This window comes from Misgurnus anguillicaudatus, chromosome 21 (assembly GCF_027580225.2).
Source record: "Misgurnus anguillicaudatus chromosome 21, ASM2758022v2, whole genome shotgun sequence".
NCBI lineage: Eukaryota > Metazoa > Chordata > Actinopteri > Cypriniformes > Cobitidae > Misgurnus > Misgurnus anguillicaudatus.
The window spans coordinates 22,800,308-22,816,401 of record NC_073357.2 but is presented as its reverse complement, the minus strand read 5'-3'; the positions used below and the strand labels follow the sequence as shown (position 1 = coordinate 22,816,401).

Here is a 16,094-nt window from a genome sequence, read left to right as displayed (position 1 = left end):
AACTAATGGCATCTTTGAACTATAATCCCAACCACATAAGATCTAGTACACTAATCATCTAAATCCACATAACAACATAAAAACCTTGTTTCCCAGATCACTATACTTAGCACCATGCTACAAGACCCCCCCCCAAATATTAGATACAATGTAAGACAGAAAAAAGCAATGACAAACACATACAAACTGCACAATTTATTAGTCATTGTGCTCCCAATAACTTTTACAGTGTAAAAAATAACAAAACTAACAATTTAACAAAGAAAAAGAAACATTCTCACATAAAATTGAGACAAAATGCAAACTGAGCAATACAGCTTCCAATCCTGTTTAGATCAAGAAATCAATCGACTCTTCATTCTCTCATCTCTCCATCTTCTTCTTCTTCTTCTACTCCTCTTATATACAAAACATTATTACATCTGTGGGGGGAAAAGAAACACAAATCATGTTAATGAGAACAACAACAAAGATTTTGTCATAATTGTTGGGTCACATACTGAATTTCAAACCAAAACCTCACCTGATAAGCACCTCACCAAGGTGACCTGCTAATGCTCCATCCACATACTCTTCTGTGTTGGCCAGCTAGATACAGCACAGAGAGAGAGAGAGCGCACAATTAAAATGTGTTAATCTCTGACGTGTGCTGCCAACAGACAGATTTTAAAGCTCAATTTGGTTTTGTTGAATATCTGTCATATAAACACACATTTATATTTATGCATTTGGCAGACACTTTTATCCAAAGCGACTATTACAGTGCATTACAAGCCATACATTCTTTTATCAGTATGTGTGTTCCCTAGGTTCGAACCCATGACCTGTTGTGCTGAGCTATACAGGAACACATACCAAACTTTGAAAACAAAATAATGTAATATCCTAAACACAGCATGCAACATTTTATGTTTGAGGGTTGGACGCAATGTGAGAAACACATCAGAATCTCTGAATGTCAGATTAAGTTATGGAATAACTATGCATAGAGAACAGATACAGATGACACACTGAAAATAAATGTTATGTTTTTGTCTGGACAATGCATAACACACCATGAGGCAAAGCAATAATGATCCTTATTATTTTTACAAATTAAGCTTGCATTTCAAAGAGCTCTGTTGATGCTTTGATGGGGCTTTTTACCTGCATGTTCATATATCCATCCACTGATACCAGGTACCCTTTGTACTCCATACCCCACTTCAGCTTCACCATCACGGGCTTACCCGTAAGACCGTTTAGAAAGGGTTTGGGGTTCAGTGGCAAACTCTGCGGAAGAGACACGAATTTAATTAAGCGTTGCGTTTAATACCTTGCACAATCTAGTGTATGCTAAAATATACGCATTATCATGATACCAAGAATACTACGGTACAGGTAAAAATGTAATACTATTGTGCTTGAATTTTTTTGTTGTGTAGACAGTACCAAGGCTAGTAGACTGAGACTAAGCCGTAAAAAATATAAACAAACTGATCAAAAGAATCAGCCATCTGAAACAACGGACGGTCTACGTTACGGATGCTAACACACTAGCCGCTTTTAATGCTCAATAATGAATCAAATTTACCTTTATCTATCACACTCTCATACATTAAATATACTACACGTGACCCCTATAAACTTACCATCTCTGGACTGCTTAAACAGTATTTTAGAAGGCAAAAATTGTGTTTATTCGAATAGCAAATGCTACTGCAGTACACTCGCACGCCTTGCCGCCGAAACAGGAAAGTACAGCGAGCGCACTATGACCGCACGGGCGGAGACTAGAGCACGTTTTCCTACAGCGCCCCCAGCACTACTGGCATGTAATAGCACCATTTAAACAATTTAAGATTACCTATGAGAGTTTAACTAAAACAGCGAAAGGTTAACGTAGACTCGTTTAGAAAAATAATATTCTGTTTAATTATTCTAAGCTCAAGAGATGTGTTGAGTACTTTGTTAATGAGTCAAAACGCAGAAATCCTGCCAGAAAACCCACAAGAGCGGATTATCCGGGAAATCTTTTACAGATCCGGATTCCAGACAATTTTTTTATCCAGTTTCAGAATGTGTCCGGTCTTTCATCATGCACATTCCTGTTTACCAGTCTCAAAACATAGTGTTTCACTGACTGAGCCCATTCATTAAATAAATGTACACGCTCTCCACATGAAAAATACTATTGTGTGTTTACTACACTGCAGTTAAGGTTATAGATGTAATGTTAATTACAGTATGTATTTATTACTTTACTAATTCACTATAGTTAAAATAAGCTACTATTGAATAATATAACAGTGTACCGTTTATTGGTCTTATTATGGTCACATTATTTTCAGTCGAGTTATATTATAAAATAATAATCGCATTACAGTTAATAAACAATTATAGGGGATTTCTATATATTTGATTGACAGTCCTAATGGGATAAAAAAACTGAATGAAAAATACATTTCTGTCCAGTAGCAGGATAAACTAGGATTTCCGTATAATGTATTAAAGTATTAGTCTTTGACCTTATTAGTAGTTTTGACAAAATTTTATTGATGAAAGAACATAAAATGTAATGTAGCCTACGCCACGGCTAACATCAATATGCATATACAATACACTGAAGAATACAAAGAAGACGAACATTCTGGTGAGTATAATATTGAGATGAATAGGTAGCTTAAATAGTTTCTATTTCATTCTGAAATGCAAATCTATTTTTTTAAAACGTCAAAGTTTTCCAAAGTACTCCATAAATCAATTTTTTGGAATATAAGCTATAGTAAAAACAAAAGATGTCAGTGGTTAAACATTGAGATTCTCGAGCCATGTGAAACACTGAACAAAAATGTGCCCACATCCAGCAAGTGCTGATCTGACGTTGAATGACTCACGCATTCTAAATGTTGGGATAAGGGGCGTGGCCTCAATTCTTCAAAGGTTCTGGGCGTGTTTGACTTGCAGCGCTGCACAGACTGGTCAGAGTCTGAGATCAAAGTACCGCGAGAGCTGTTCGAAAGAACAGTTCTCGACTTACTCTCGCGGTACTTAGATGCCATACGCGGATCGGTCTGCGCAGCGCCTCGCGCAGCCGAACACGCCTCCTGTCACTCACAGGAGCTCCAGATTTTAGCTCAGGTGTTAAAAAGAGTGACACGCACTGGCCCACGAGACGCGCTACAGACCAACACACTCCGCACAATTCTCCTTTATATGAGCCGTGCGCATGGACAGCTGCCACAAGGTAAAGAAGTAATTCGGTATTGCGCTTATGGAAGGTTGCTCACCAAATGGAGGTGCCGTGCAAGATTTCTGTCCTCTTTCAGGTGAAGATAACAAGTTTCTGTTTGTTATGGGAGCAGATCACCTCAGCTCAGCTTTTGCGCACCTGGCCAACCCACGCCAATGAAGTCGTGCTCCTACTTGCATTCTGAAAGGCTCTGGAGAGGAATCAGGTTCTCGTGCTTATTGTGGATTTAAACCCTCGAAGGGCTTGATACGTGAATTTTTTCCCTCTGGATCGGTGACTAATATGGAGCTGACAGGGAGATGCGTGTTGTTCGCAGCGCTTGTGATCAGCGTTCCGCACTCTGCGCGCTCAGGTCAGTGTTTTGCGCTCTCCCGCTTATCTTTGGCGCACCACGGAACATGTGCCTTCCAAACAAGCTTAATTTAGGAGAAATCTCAAGGACCATAATAAATTAAGTACAAGTATGAGAGAGAGTTTCGGGATACTTTGACTATGCAAAACAAATTTAAACTTTGCATATACGCTACCGGTCAAAGGTTTAGGGTGAGTTTATGAAAATGTTTCTCTTGATCTTAATAATCTATTATTGTAAATGTGAAAGTTTCATTTATAAAATAAAATGCATGACTGGGCTGAATAAGCATAGGAGACGAGGAGGGATGGGAACACTGTTAAAAAGCATCTCATGGTGACACATCAAGAAGCTGAATGATACTAGGGTGGCTACATTGACGATGCTATAATATAACAGCTTGATACATTTTGAGTATGGCTTAGTCACAAAATAATTTCCAAAATTTCATCTGTGTTATTCCATATGGAAATTTACAATTTTTTCAAAATGTGGAAAATATTAATGAAGAGGAGCAAGTACACACTCATCTATATGTTGATAAATCAGCCACCCAACTTGCAATGCACCTAAAATGTAAATATGAAAGTTTTCTTGTTTGCTTATTAAGACCTCAAAAGACTCAAAATTAACTCCCAATTTTATTTGCCAATTTTGAGACTGGTCCCACACTTTTAGTTTCAGTTTTTAATGTTCACACAGGTGTCCCAAGAGAGTTAACAGTGGTGTAGTTAACTACTGACATACTGCATCTTTGACAAGCAGAAAGTGTCTAAGTATGCGTGTCAAACAGTATGTCTATTATTTCAGAGTGACCCAGCAAAATAGCTTTGTGAGATGTTCTGCTTAAAAAGTGATATTGTTCTGTGTAATAACTGCCACTTGATTTAATGTTTTTTTATATGGAAATACAAGGCTCCAGACTGCCACCAAATGGTGGCATTTTGCCACCAAAATTTGAGAATGGATGTAAAATTCAGTGGCACAGTCGCACATGTGCGACCAGTAAATTTGACCTGTTTTTTGGGATGTGACACTGAATTTGAAACAGCACATTGTACTTTCTGCATCTATCATCAAATTATTAAATAGTGGAAATTAGTAGAAATGTGAATATTTGGTTAGCATGTTGATTTACAGTGTGTGCTCCTAAATTTTCTGGTTGCGCCCCTAAAATTTTCATTTGGGGGCCACTGTGCTCCTAGTGAAAAAAGTTAGTCTGGAGCCCTGAAATACAATGACATTCACACATACAGTATATAGTCTCTTAAAGGGATAGTTCACCCAAATTCTGTCATCAATTACTCATCCTCATGTTGTTTTAAACCTGTATGATTTTTATTTTATTTTGATGAACACAAAAGAAGATATTTTGATAAATGATGGTAAGCACACACTTGATGGTGCTCATTAAATTTCATCGTATTTATTTTTCCTACTATGGATGTCAATGGTTACCATCATTTATCAAAATATCTTCTTTTGTGTTTATCAGAAAAAAGAAATTCATACACGTTTAAAACAACATGGGAATGAGAAAACAATGACAGAATTTTCATTTTTGGGTGAACTATCCCTTTAAGGTTTAAGTATCAAAGTGCTTAGTGTTGCTATATCCATAACGTATATATTTTGCATTGTAAAACCAATATAAATGTTCTGCAATGTGTGTTTTTAATATTGTTTTTGTAATGTGTCTCTGTGCCAGGTTGTGATAATCAGGTGTGTAATCCACGCATGGGAAACCTAGCGGTCGGGCGTTCAATACAGACCATATCACAGTGTGGCTTAACATCTCCAGAACAGTACTGTCACTACACTATGGACAAATGTGTGCCACTGTGTGAGGTGTGTGATGCTTCGGTGACACACCTTGCCCACCCACCTTCCTCCATGACAGACTCGCCTTTCAAACACCCGCCAACCTGGTGGCAGTCTGCACAGGGCGTGGCCACAGAAACTTTACAACTGGACTTGGAGGTTGAATTTTACTTCACTCACCTCATTATCATATTTCGATCGCCACGCCCTGCTGCCATGGCAATAGAGCGCTCTCAGGACTTTGGACACACATGGAGCGCTCTGAGGCTGTATGCACATAACTGTAGTAAAGTGTTTGACATGGCGGATGGACACGGCTGTACTCAGAAATATTCCACAGCGTTGCCTTGCAGCAATGGAGAGGTGAGAAAGCAAATCCACAGCGTCACATATCACAGAAGACATGTTTTTGTGTGTATGTGTTTTTCTTGTTTGATTTGTTTGGTAAGTGATGAAGGATTGTGCTTTTAATTTTCTGCAAGGCTGTCTCTAAATGTAGGGATCCAAATGGGTCCCAATGCTTAAAGGTGCAGTGTGTAACTTTTATAAGGATTTTTTGACAAAAAATGCAATATAAAATACATACTTTTCAGTGGTGTATACCTTTCATAATGAACCGTTATGTTTTTATTACCTTAGAAGAGATGTTTTTATTTATATACAACGAAGGTCCCCTTACATGGCAGTCGCCATTTTGTTCCGCCATGTTTCTACAAAAGCCCTTAAAGGTGCTCTAAGCGAATTCACACATTTTAGACCATAAAACATTTTTTGTTACATACAGCAAACATCTCCTTACTATCTGCTGGCTGCCTGTCCGCTGATCAAACTGTAAAAAAACACGATCTCTGTAGACAGCCCATGCTCCACAAACTGCAATAAAAACAAAGTGGCCAAACCTACCACCAGAAACGATAACAAAGTGTTCCAGCCAATAAACGACAAGAAGGATTGGGGGGGGGTTAGGCGCGTTCATGAAAGCACGGAAGTTAGCTACGCTCCGTTTGCTTGAAAAGAGTTCAAACATCAACAAAAAGTGACGTTGCACAGATTCGCTTAGAGCGCCTTTAAACAGACAAACTTTTTTTTACCAAGTTGTCTCCGAAGATGACCTATTTGTCTGGTATGGCTACCGTAGCTTCTCTTTGCGTTTCGGTTAACGGTGGACTGAAACGTTGGTTGAAATTCATAACCTCACCACTAGACGCCGCTAAAATTTACACACTGCACTTTTAATATTTGGTTTGAGGATTTAATTTTAACATATTATATAACAAATAAGACATTTGAATTTCTTCTTTAGCCAAAAAAAGTTAGGGTTGTATCATTCTTTTCTTCATTGTAATGACATTAATAGTGTCCCATTTTAAAAGCGCATTCATCCTTCAAAAACTAATCCATATGGTTAATAAATGTCTTCGGAGGTGAAAAGATGGGTTTTTGTAACGTTGGCTCAGAGGTGAATCCTCTCAATAGATTCGCAAGATATTTAATAACTGTATGGATTAGTTTCATACAGGGTGGATGCGGTTTTTGGACTAATTTTCATTTTGGGTAAACTAGTTTAGTTTAATAAATTCCAATGTTTTGGTTAAAAGCATATTTTAAAAGATAAAATGTAAATGCAATTACGATCTATTTTTGTTTTATGGAGCCATTACAAAGACACTAGAATGAGTAGCACTTGAAACCCTATAATAAAAACCATCAGCAAAAATCTTAGTAAATGGCCATTTTCTGTGTGTGAGCAGGTTATTTACCGCGCGCTGTCACCATGGGACAAACTGAATCCGTACAGCATCACGGCACGAGCCCACCTCAGCATCACTAACATACGAGTGCGCCTACTTCAACCACAGTCTTGCCCCTGCCAGCATAAACTCCCTGATGCCAACATTGCCACTGCCCACTATGCCATCTATGACCTCATATTAAAGGGAGGTTGTTTGTGCCACGGGCATGCAGATCAGTGTGTGCCCACCGGCAACCACCAGATCACGCATCTTTCTAACAAACACATGGTAAGTGTGCATGTATATTTACGGTTATAATCCTACAAATGAAATGATAGACATCATATCTAAACTGGTAGAATGTGGTGCTAGCAACTTAATTGTCTCAGATTTGATTCACAAACTGTGAAAAAGTAAGTTGAAATTTTGATATCCATGTTAATTATTGATTGAAAGTGTAAGGAACTATTGAGGCTCGTTTAAAGAGACAGTGACGATATAAAGCAAAAATGGAAAACTTGCCAACTTTCACTATGCGGTTCATAGATAATTACATGGTAATTAACACAATTTTGTGTTATTGATGTTATCTACATTCCCAGAAGACATGTTTCCAGTACGGTTACATAAACAGTTTTCCATCTCTTTCATAGTTTTTCCCTCTCTCACTCTCTTTGTTCCAGATTATATAAGCAATGCGTTTGCTGTTCATTGGGTGTATCTCTACAGAGCGAGTACAGTAAAACCTAACTCCGATAGCAACTGAGAGATAAAAAGACAAAGTCGTCAGACAGGAAAAGGGAATGGAGCGAGAAAGCAGATAAGAAACCTCAAGGCAAAAAAAGCGAGGCTCTGTTGCGGCCCTCGTCCTAATTGAGTTGTTGTTTGCCCGCTGCGATCGGACAATAACAGCAATTAGTGACAGTCGCTCAAACGCACACAAATCAACTCATTGCTCTCTTATCAAAGGTCAGACCGTTTGATCTGACAGCCCAGACATAATACGGCAAGTGCCAACTGCCGAGTTTGCGCACACACACATTCACGCAGATATGCAGACAAACAGAGTTGCATTGACATGATAGGACACTCATAATAGGACTCATGCTCACACGCAACCCTTGTGTACCCCTGCAGGAATGTTTTGGTTAGCAGGGAGTGTGTCTGTCTGAGTGCGTTTCCTCCCATGTTATGATGATAAACATGTGAAAGTGTTTCAGATGCCAACTGGATGGCACATTGCCAGTTTTAAGAAACTCATTTGTCACTGCTGCAGTCACGTCTTTTTCCAAGTATTTTTATCCCCCTTCTCCTTTTTTGGGTTACTTATTAAGAAGACAGGTTTTATTTATCCATACTTTTTAATTTAAACTCGCAGAGACCAGGACTTTTTGATGCCAGTCTTGCATATCGAGAAAAAGCATAAAGTAAATATGGGCGTTGTGGGTGAGGAGGATGTTTGTTATGCAGGACTTAAGTCATTTTTAATGTAGGAAAGTTTTAGTGTCTCCATCATTTGTTTACTGTGAAGTCTTATCAGTTTTAAAGAATTCCTTCTGATTTTACTGACTTTAAAATAACTTCTGGCTGAATTCGGATGGCTGAGAGAGCGTCAATCAAAGCTATTGTAAAATTCTGATAAACATTTCTGTGGCCAGAAAAGTCTGTAAATAAAGCAAGTTGCTACCTGACAATCATAAAAGACTTTCAACAGTGGAAGAATTGTTACATTTTTGCAAATTTTTTCACCTAAGGTACTGTGTTACAGTGATGCCAACATGACTAAGTTGGCTAAGGCAGTGGTTTTCAAACTTTTTCAGCGTGTGCCCCCCCCCCCCCTTGTGTATGGTGCATTCCTTTGCGGCCCCCCATAGAAAATTTGTGACAAAACTGTTCTAAAACTCAACATTTTAATAGAAAAAAAAACATTAAATTGTCCAAAAAAGTAATACTTTTGGTTAGTAGCCTTATTTTTTTTTAGGTTTAATTACACAGAATTCATGATAAATTAATGTATTTCATAAAATTTCATAAAACTGGGGCCCCCCTGGCAACATCTCGCGGCCCCCTTGGGGGCCCCGGCCCCCAGTTTGAAAACCACTGGGCTAAGGAATAGTTCTCCCAAAAATGAAAATTCTGTCATCATTTACTCACCCTCATGTTGCATGGCACATTGCCAGTGGAAAGTTTGTAACCAAACCTTGTAGAAGCCCCATTGACATCCATAGTAGGAAAAATAATACTATGGAAGCCAATGGGGCCTCTGATCGGTTTGGTATTTCTTAAAATATCTTCCTATCAGAACAAAGACATTTATACAGGTTTGTACCAACATGAGGGTGGGTAGATTTTTGGGTGAAATATCCCTTTAAAGGGACACTCCACCTTTTATAAAAATAGGCTTCCTTTCCAGCTACCCTAGAGTTAAACAATTGATTTTTACCATTTCAGCCGATCTCTGGGTCTGGCGGTACCACTTTTAGCATAATTCATTGAATCTGATTAGACCATTAGCCAGTCCTTCCAGAAAAACGCAGAGTTTTTTGTGATTGTTGCGGGTAAAAATCCTTGATCTTGCGGCACGTTTTCTTAAAAAATGAGATGGAATATGCGGGATATTTATGCAATTTTATGCGAAGAAATTGCGGGAACTTGCAAAAACTTTTTGCAGCTTTTCAATGATGTTCACGTCACATAATCACATCACTTCATAACGTTTCCATGGCAACAGGGGACATGGCTGCGCTTGTGTGGAGTAAATACAACTTTCTGCTAAGATATATGTGATTTTTGCTACGAAAATGCGGGGATTGTGAAGTCATGCAAGCCCTGCATATTTTGCGCACGGAAATCTGCAATTTATGCTGCGAAAGTGCGGTGTATTTGAAAAAAGTGCAGCCCCCGTATAAATATGCGGACTTTGGCTAATTATGCGTTGAATCATGCGATTGCATACTCGCGTTTTTCTGGAGGGACTTTTGTGTAGTTACATTGTGTACTAAGAGAGACGGAAAATTAAAAGTTGCGTTTTTTTCTAGGCCGAAATGCTAGGAACTATATTCTCATAATCAGGCGTAATAATCAGGAACTTTGCTGCCACACCATTTTTGGCCATATCAGTCTAGAAAATCACAACTTTTAATTTTCAGTCGGTCTTAGTTCACAATGTAACTACAGAAGAGTCAAGTTTTAAATAGGAAAAATATTTTTGTAGACCCGAAGATTGGCTAAATGGATTCCAAAACAGTAAAACAGTAGGGGGAGGTTTACACTTGGTATTTAGATGTGTTTTCGGATCACAAGTGGACAAGAGAGACACATCACGTTTACACCTGTTATGTAAATCCGTCTCGTTTTTGTACACTTTTGACCGCTTCTGTCCTGAATACTGTGAGGGAATGGTCTGTCGAGACGGTGGGCGAGTCTCTTCGCTGTCATTTAAACGCGAGCGGGAGTAATGATGAGTCCGGACGCAAATCTAATATTATGTTTGGTGCTTGTGTTGTAAGTAAACATGCTGCACAGTGTTTTGTACACGTATATGTTAGAGCTTTCTCTGAATTTTCAGCGCAATTGATGAAATAAGTGCAACTTTCACACACTCGCAAAATGAAACTGCGGAGATCAGCCGCTTTAGTTTTATCAATGAAAAACAAAAAATAGCGCTGTTCACCGTGTGTTTGCACCAGAAGTCAGAAAAGACATAAAACATTGTTCTCAGTATCTCAGATTAGATAAATGGCGGAGAGAAGGCGGTCGCGTGTGGCTGTTCGAACACATTCAACCACATGTGCGTTTACACTACAAAAGCACTCCGATCGAAAGGGGTTTCTACTACCTCTGAATGTGGTTGAAAGTGGTCGAAAGTGAACGAGTTCAAAACGTTTTGAACACCGTTTACACCTGGCATTAACTTCGTCCACTTGTGATCCGATCGACGAAAACGCATGTTAATGCCAAGTGTAAACAGCCTCTAGGGAAGCTGGAAAATAAGCCTATTTTCAAAAAGGTGGAGTGTCCCTTTGAGGACACCCTTCACCTGTGGTAAAATCTAATGGTTGGAAAAAAATATGTTTGGCTAGTTTATGGCTGTATGATAAAACATTTACCGCCATGTATATATTAAAGCACGATGCAATATGACCATATAAATTTGTGCTCTTAAAGTTTTTAACAAGCCTTTTATCTGAGGTGTTCTTAGGTGAACTTCATAATATATATATAACTTTAAATTTGTGCTTACTTTTTGCGTCAATCCTGCAGGTGCATGGTAAATGTATTTGCCGACATCACACCGCAGGCGATCACTGTGAACGGTGTGATCGGCTCTACAACGACCGGCCGTGGCAACCGGCCAACGGTTTAACTGGAGAAGCTCATCAATGCATTAGTAAGCGCTCTCCTAAGTTTCTTTCCTACATTTCAACAAACTGTACTATTTTGAGGACCACAGATTTGGTCAGTTCCCTAATCATAAAAAGGGAGTAAACCAATTCTCACACATGCATGTCTGCTTGTAATAATGTCAAATTGTGTTTGTCCTTATTGTTGTGCAGAGTGCAAGTGTAACGGCCATGCAGAGAGCTGTCGTTTTGATGAGACCGTATGGCTGCGCTCTGGACAGCGGAGCGGCGGTGTATGTGACTGTCTTCACAATACCACTGGACGCCACTGTCAACACTGCAAGAGCGGCTTTCACAGAGACCCAAAGCGACCCCAGAGTGACCCGGATTCTTGCATACGTGAGACACAGATGACACACATTCGCACATTACTCACTCAAAACAGCTATATGGATGTAGAGTGTTTGTATAAAATCTGGATACAATGTTACAATGTAATTGTTAGTGTGGTCCTAAATTTCAGTCTTTCAGGCAAAGATGAAAGCCATTAATCTCAGATTTTGAAAAGCTGCTTAAAATGGTATGTGGGGTATCTGTGTTTCCCCCTTCTACCCTTCCTGACCTTTCATCTTTCCCGTCCCGTGTGAAGGCGCACGTGTGCATGAATATTCTGGAATCTGATTGTGTGTGTAGCTTAGTTGGCCTAGATGATGTCAAAATTCGGGAACACTAAGTATTCACAAACATGTCTGACGCTGTAGCACACACACACACGCATGCACATCGAGGGGATGTTTGGTATTGAATGTTATTCCTGCTTGGAATGCTAATGGTTCTTATGGCAGGTTGGGACATGCAAAATAACAAGAACATTGATGGGATCTTGGCTGTGTGTGTGTGTAACTTGCGTAAATTGTGTATGTGAAAGCGTGTGTGTGGGAGCAGACAGATTAATCATAAGATGACTCCAGTCTTGCAATAATTGACTTCATACAGTACGTAAAGAGTCAGTCTGGTCTGGACAGCTCTCTTCCATTGTCTTTTGTTCCAGTGGTAGCATTCAATGATGAAATATTTACATAAGGGGATGTTTGGTGGCAAGAAGTGAATAAGGTACATTTGATGCTAACTTTCTTTCTTTCTACATTTCAGCGTGCATGTGTAACCATGTCGGTTCATCATACTGTAACCCTGAAAATGGAGATTGTGTCTGTAGGCCTGGTGTTACCGGGCCACTCTGTGACCATTGCATGCTGGGATACTGGGGCTTCGATGAGTATGGCTGTAAGCCTTGCCAGTGTGCCAGTGATTGTGACCCCTACACAGGAGACTGTATGATTGGGTGATTACTGTTTCGAGTTGTGTAATGTCACATGGCATGAGTGCTTATTGCCCTTCAGTTATTTTCAATGTTGGCACGGGCCTTTTGAGATATCCGGAACCTATGCAAAGTCTCAAAGTAGTATTTTTACAATAAAGCTTCACTTTGATCAGCTGTTACATATTAAAGGGGCCATGGCACAAGACTTTTTTAAGATGTCAAATAAATCTTTGGTGTCCCCAGAGTACATATGTGAAGTTTTAGCTCAAAATACCATATAAATAATTTATTATAGCATGTTAAAATTACCACTTTGTAGGTGTGTGCAAGAATGTGCCGTTTTGGGTGTGCCCTTTAAAATGCAAATGAGCTGATGAAATTCAAACACTGATCACAATGATGGTGGTTTGTTGCAATTAAAACTCAATTGTGCTTTTCTCTGCACTAAATGACAGTGCTGTGGTTGGATAGTGCAGATTAGGGGGTGGTATTATTATAATAAGAGCTCCTTATGACATCATAAGGAGAGCCCAATTTTTTTCATGTGCTGATAGAGAATGGTTTACCAAAATTAAGTTACTGGGTTGATCTTTTTCACATTTTCCAGGTTGATAGAAGCACTGGGGACCCAATCATAGCACTTAAACATGGAAAAAGTCAGATTTCCATGCCATGGCCCCTTTAACTTTTTCTTATGTATAATTTAAATTTGGAATGAAACAATCCTCATAACTTTCCTGCTTTGTTTGTGTGTGTGTGTTTTTAGGTCTGAATCAGATCACGACAGACGAGAAAATCAGTTGTTTCAAACAGAAGAGCTTTTCTCTGCCCTCAGTCATCCAGGTATTACATAAAAATATTCAGGCTGAGAGCCGTCCTCGTTCATGAAAAGTCTATTGTCTTGTCTGGGTCAAGGCATTTGCTATTGAAATGTCATGCATGTTTTTAAGTTGTCATAGCAGCAGAATGAAATCGACAGCCAATACTTTAATTGCTGGGTATTTCTTTTCTTTACAGACAAATGTGTATGCAAACAGCAAACCCTTGGAAACACCAAAGCAATTTGCAACATGAAAAAAGCTTATGGTAAATACAGTAGCACGTAAAAGCAAACCTGCTGCTTTTTTTGAGTGCTCAGTTTTATTCTTGGTGTAATTGGCTCACAGAATGAATATGTTTGCATTTGTGTGTGTGTGTGTAGCAGTAAAAGTGAAAGTGCTGGATGCTCATGACAAGGGCTCTCATGCTGAGGTGGATGTTCAGGTTCTCAAGGTGTTGTGGGATGACTTAAGCATCAAGCTCACTCCTGGAAATCAAACTCTGTATCCTGAGTCCTGGACCTTACGAGGGTGCACCTGCCCTGTCCTTTACCCCGGTCAGCAAACACAAAGACACTCATTTTTTTCTGTTTTAGTTGATTCCATTGCTTTTTACTGTATAGCTAATGATATTAGACTTAAAGGATAACAGAAAGCTTTTTGCTTGCTGAGGATTTCCATGATGGAAGATTCGGGGGGGCGTAGCTATTTTATATAATAGCATATCAAAACATAATCATGATAAAAATTTTAGTTACTGACAATATTATTTAAAGGGATAGTTCACTTTAAAATGAAAATTTTGTCACTATTTACTCATCCTCATGTTGTTGTAAACCTGTATGAATTTCTTTTGTCTGATGAACACAAAAGAAGATATTTTGAGAAATTATTGTATACACACAGCAGATAGTGACCATAGACTTCCATATTAGGAATAAAAAAATATGATGGAATTTAATGGTTAACATCAACTGTGTGCTTACCGTCGTTTATCAAAACATTTTCTTTATCATTTATCACAATACTTCCAACATATTTTTTCCCACTATGGAAGTCAACGGTCACTATCTTCTGTGTGTTTACCATGATTTCTCAAAATATCTTGTTTTGTGTTCATCGGAGGAATGAGATTCATGCGGGTTTGGAACAACATGAGGATGAGTAAATGATGACAGAATTTTCATTTTAAAGTGAACTATCCCTCTAATGAAACATTAATTTGAATACATGAATGCATTTATTTTAGTCCCAATATATATTTTTTAGTTAGAAATCCTTGTCTTTAATGCTTTTTTCTTATAGCCTGATGTGTTTCTATTACTGTAGGAATGCAATATCTTGTTATCGGACACGAAGATGTGAAAAAAGGTCGTCTTATGGTCAACATGAAGAGTTTGGTGAAGACATGGAGACCCAATCTGAGTCGAAAAGTTCATCAGCTTTTCAAAACCAAATGCAGCTAGATAAATAAAAAAGAGAGAGAGAGAGAGATAGAGAGAGACATTTAAAACATTGTTTGTTTTATTTAAATAAGATTCCACCTTCTAAATCGTACTTATTAATGTTATAAAACCAGCTTTATGTGAATGTGCATGCACTTTTTAGCTGGTAGGTGAATACAAGCACTGTACAAAATGTATAAAGTATATGTATGTATATATAAAAGATAATGTATTTAGTTGTTTTCTAATCTTTTTCTAACCCTGTATATAGCATGCAGTCTGTACAAATAAAATTATGATGGATACATATCAAGTTATGTTTTTTAATTTGAATTTTTTTAACCTTTAACTGCCTGGGTTTCATATGCATAGCTGTGAATGATTAGAAATGTATATTTTTCAGCAAATATTCTGACTACAGAAATGGAGGATCTGAAAACATTAGCTTAGCTTTATTACTTTTACCATAAAGTGACAAATCAACCGTTTGGCACGTTTTTGAAAAATTATTAAAAAGTTTTTTCATGGCACCACATGTAATATGTCAAAAAATATGTTTTTCTTGAAAAATTTCACCAAGAACAGATCACACGGCAGATATCTAACATCCATTTAAGAAGTGTTGTGACAAGTGCTGTGATTGACACTCTAGTGGATTTTTTGGCACAACATACCTCAAGCAAATGGTAGAGATAGCTCATTCAAAATGACTAAAAATGTGCTCAATTATTTGGTTGAGAGGTAGTTAAAGGGTTAATTCAAGCTTTATTTTATGCATATATATTTACATAAGAAATACAAATTAACGAAACAATTTCCAATTTCTATTTTAATACGCACCAAGACCACATGAGGTCAGCATACGACCATATTTCTGGTCGGATAGCTTCATATTTAAAACACATAACGTTGTCATAATGTATATATTATATAAAAATGATGTAACGTACTGATAGAAAAATAAACTTAAAATATAACTTGCTTTAACAAAATCTGTAAATTTCTACGTATATTAAATAGCATATTATT

The 16,094-nt window shown here is 38.2% G+C and overlaps 2 protein-coding genes across 4 annotated transcripts; one reads left to right on the top strand and one right to left on the bottom strand.

Moving 5' to 3' along the window:
• Positions 1 to 180: 180 nt before the first annotated feature.
• On the bottom strand, positions 181 to 1,790 carry snrpf (small nuclear ribonucleoprotein polypeptide F). Its single transcript, XM_055197195.1, has 4 exons — positions 1,632 to 1,790; positions 1,147 to 1,272; positions 524 to 588; positions 181 to 422 (listed from the first exon to the last, which is right to left on the bottom strand). The coding sequence occupies exons 1-4, from the start codon at positions 1,632 to 1,634 to the stop codon at positions 356 to 358; spliced, it is 261 nt and encodes an 86-aa protein (XP_055053170.1). The 5' UTR covers positions 1,635 to 1,790; the 3' UTR covers positions 181 to 355.
• A 1,334-nt stretch (positions 1,791 to 3,124) lies between these two features.
• Positions 3,125 to 15,378, top strand: ntn4 (netrin 4). Of its 3 annotated transcripts, none has more exons than XM_073859846.1 (11): positions 3,131 to 3,226; positions 3,309 to 3,584; positions 5,293 to 5,768; positions 7,157 to 7,426; positions 11,402 to 11,528; positions 11,695 to 11,880; positions 12,634 to 12,823; positions 13,569 to 13,645; positions 13,820 to 13,888; positions 14,004 to 14,177; positions 14,950 to 15,378. In XM_073859846.1, exons 2-11 carry the CDS (start codon positions 3,515 to 3,517, stop codon positions 15,084 to 15,086), a joined length of 1,776 nt encoding a protein of 591 aa, XP_073715947.1. In that variant the 5' UTR covers positions 3,131 to 3,226; positions 3,309 to 3,514; the 3' UTR covers positions 15,087 to 15,378. The 3 variants fall into 3 exon arrangements, with proteins under 3 accessions (XP_055053144.2, XP_073715947.1, XP_055053140.2); XM_055197165.2 differs by having other exon boundaries at positions 3,137 to 3,226; positions 3,345 to 3,584; XM_055197169.2 differs by lacking the exon at positions 3,309 to 3,584 and having other exon boundaries at positions 3,125 to 3,308.
• The last annotated feature ends 716 nt before the right edge of the window (positions 15,379 to 16,094 follow it).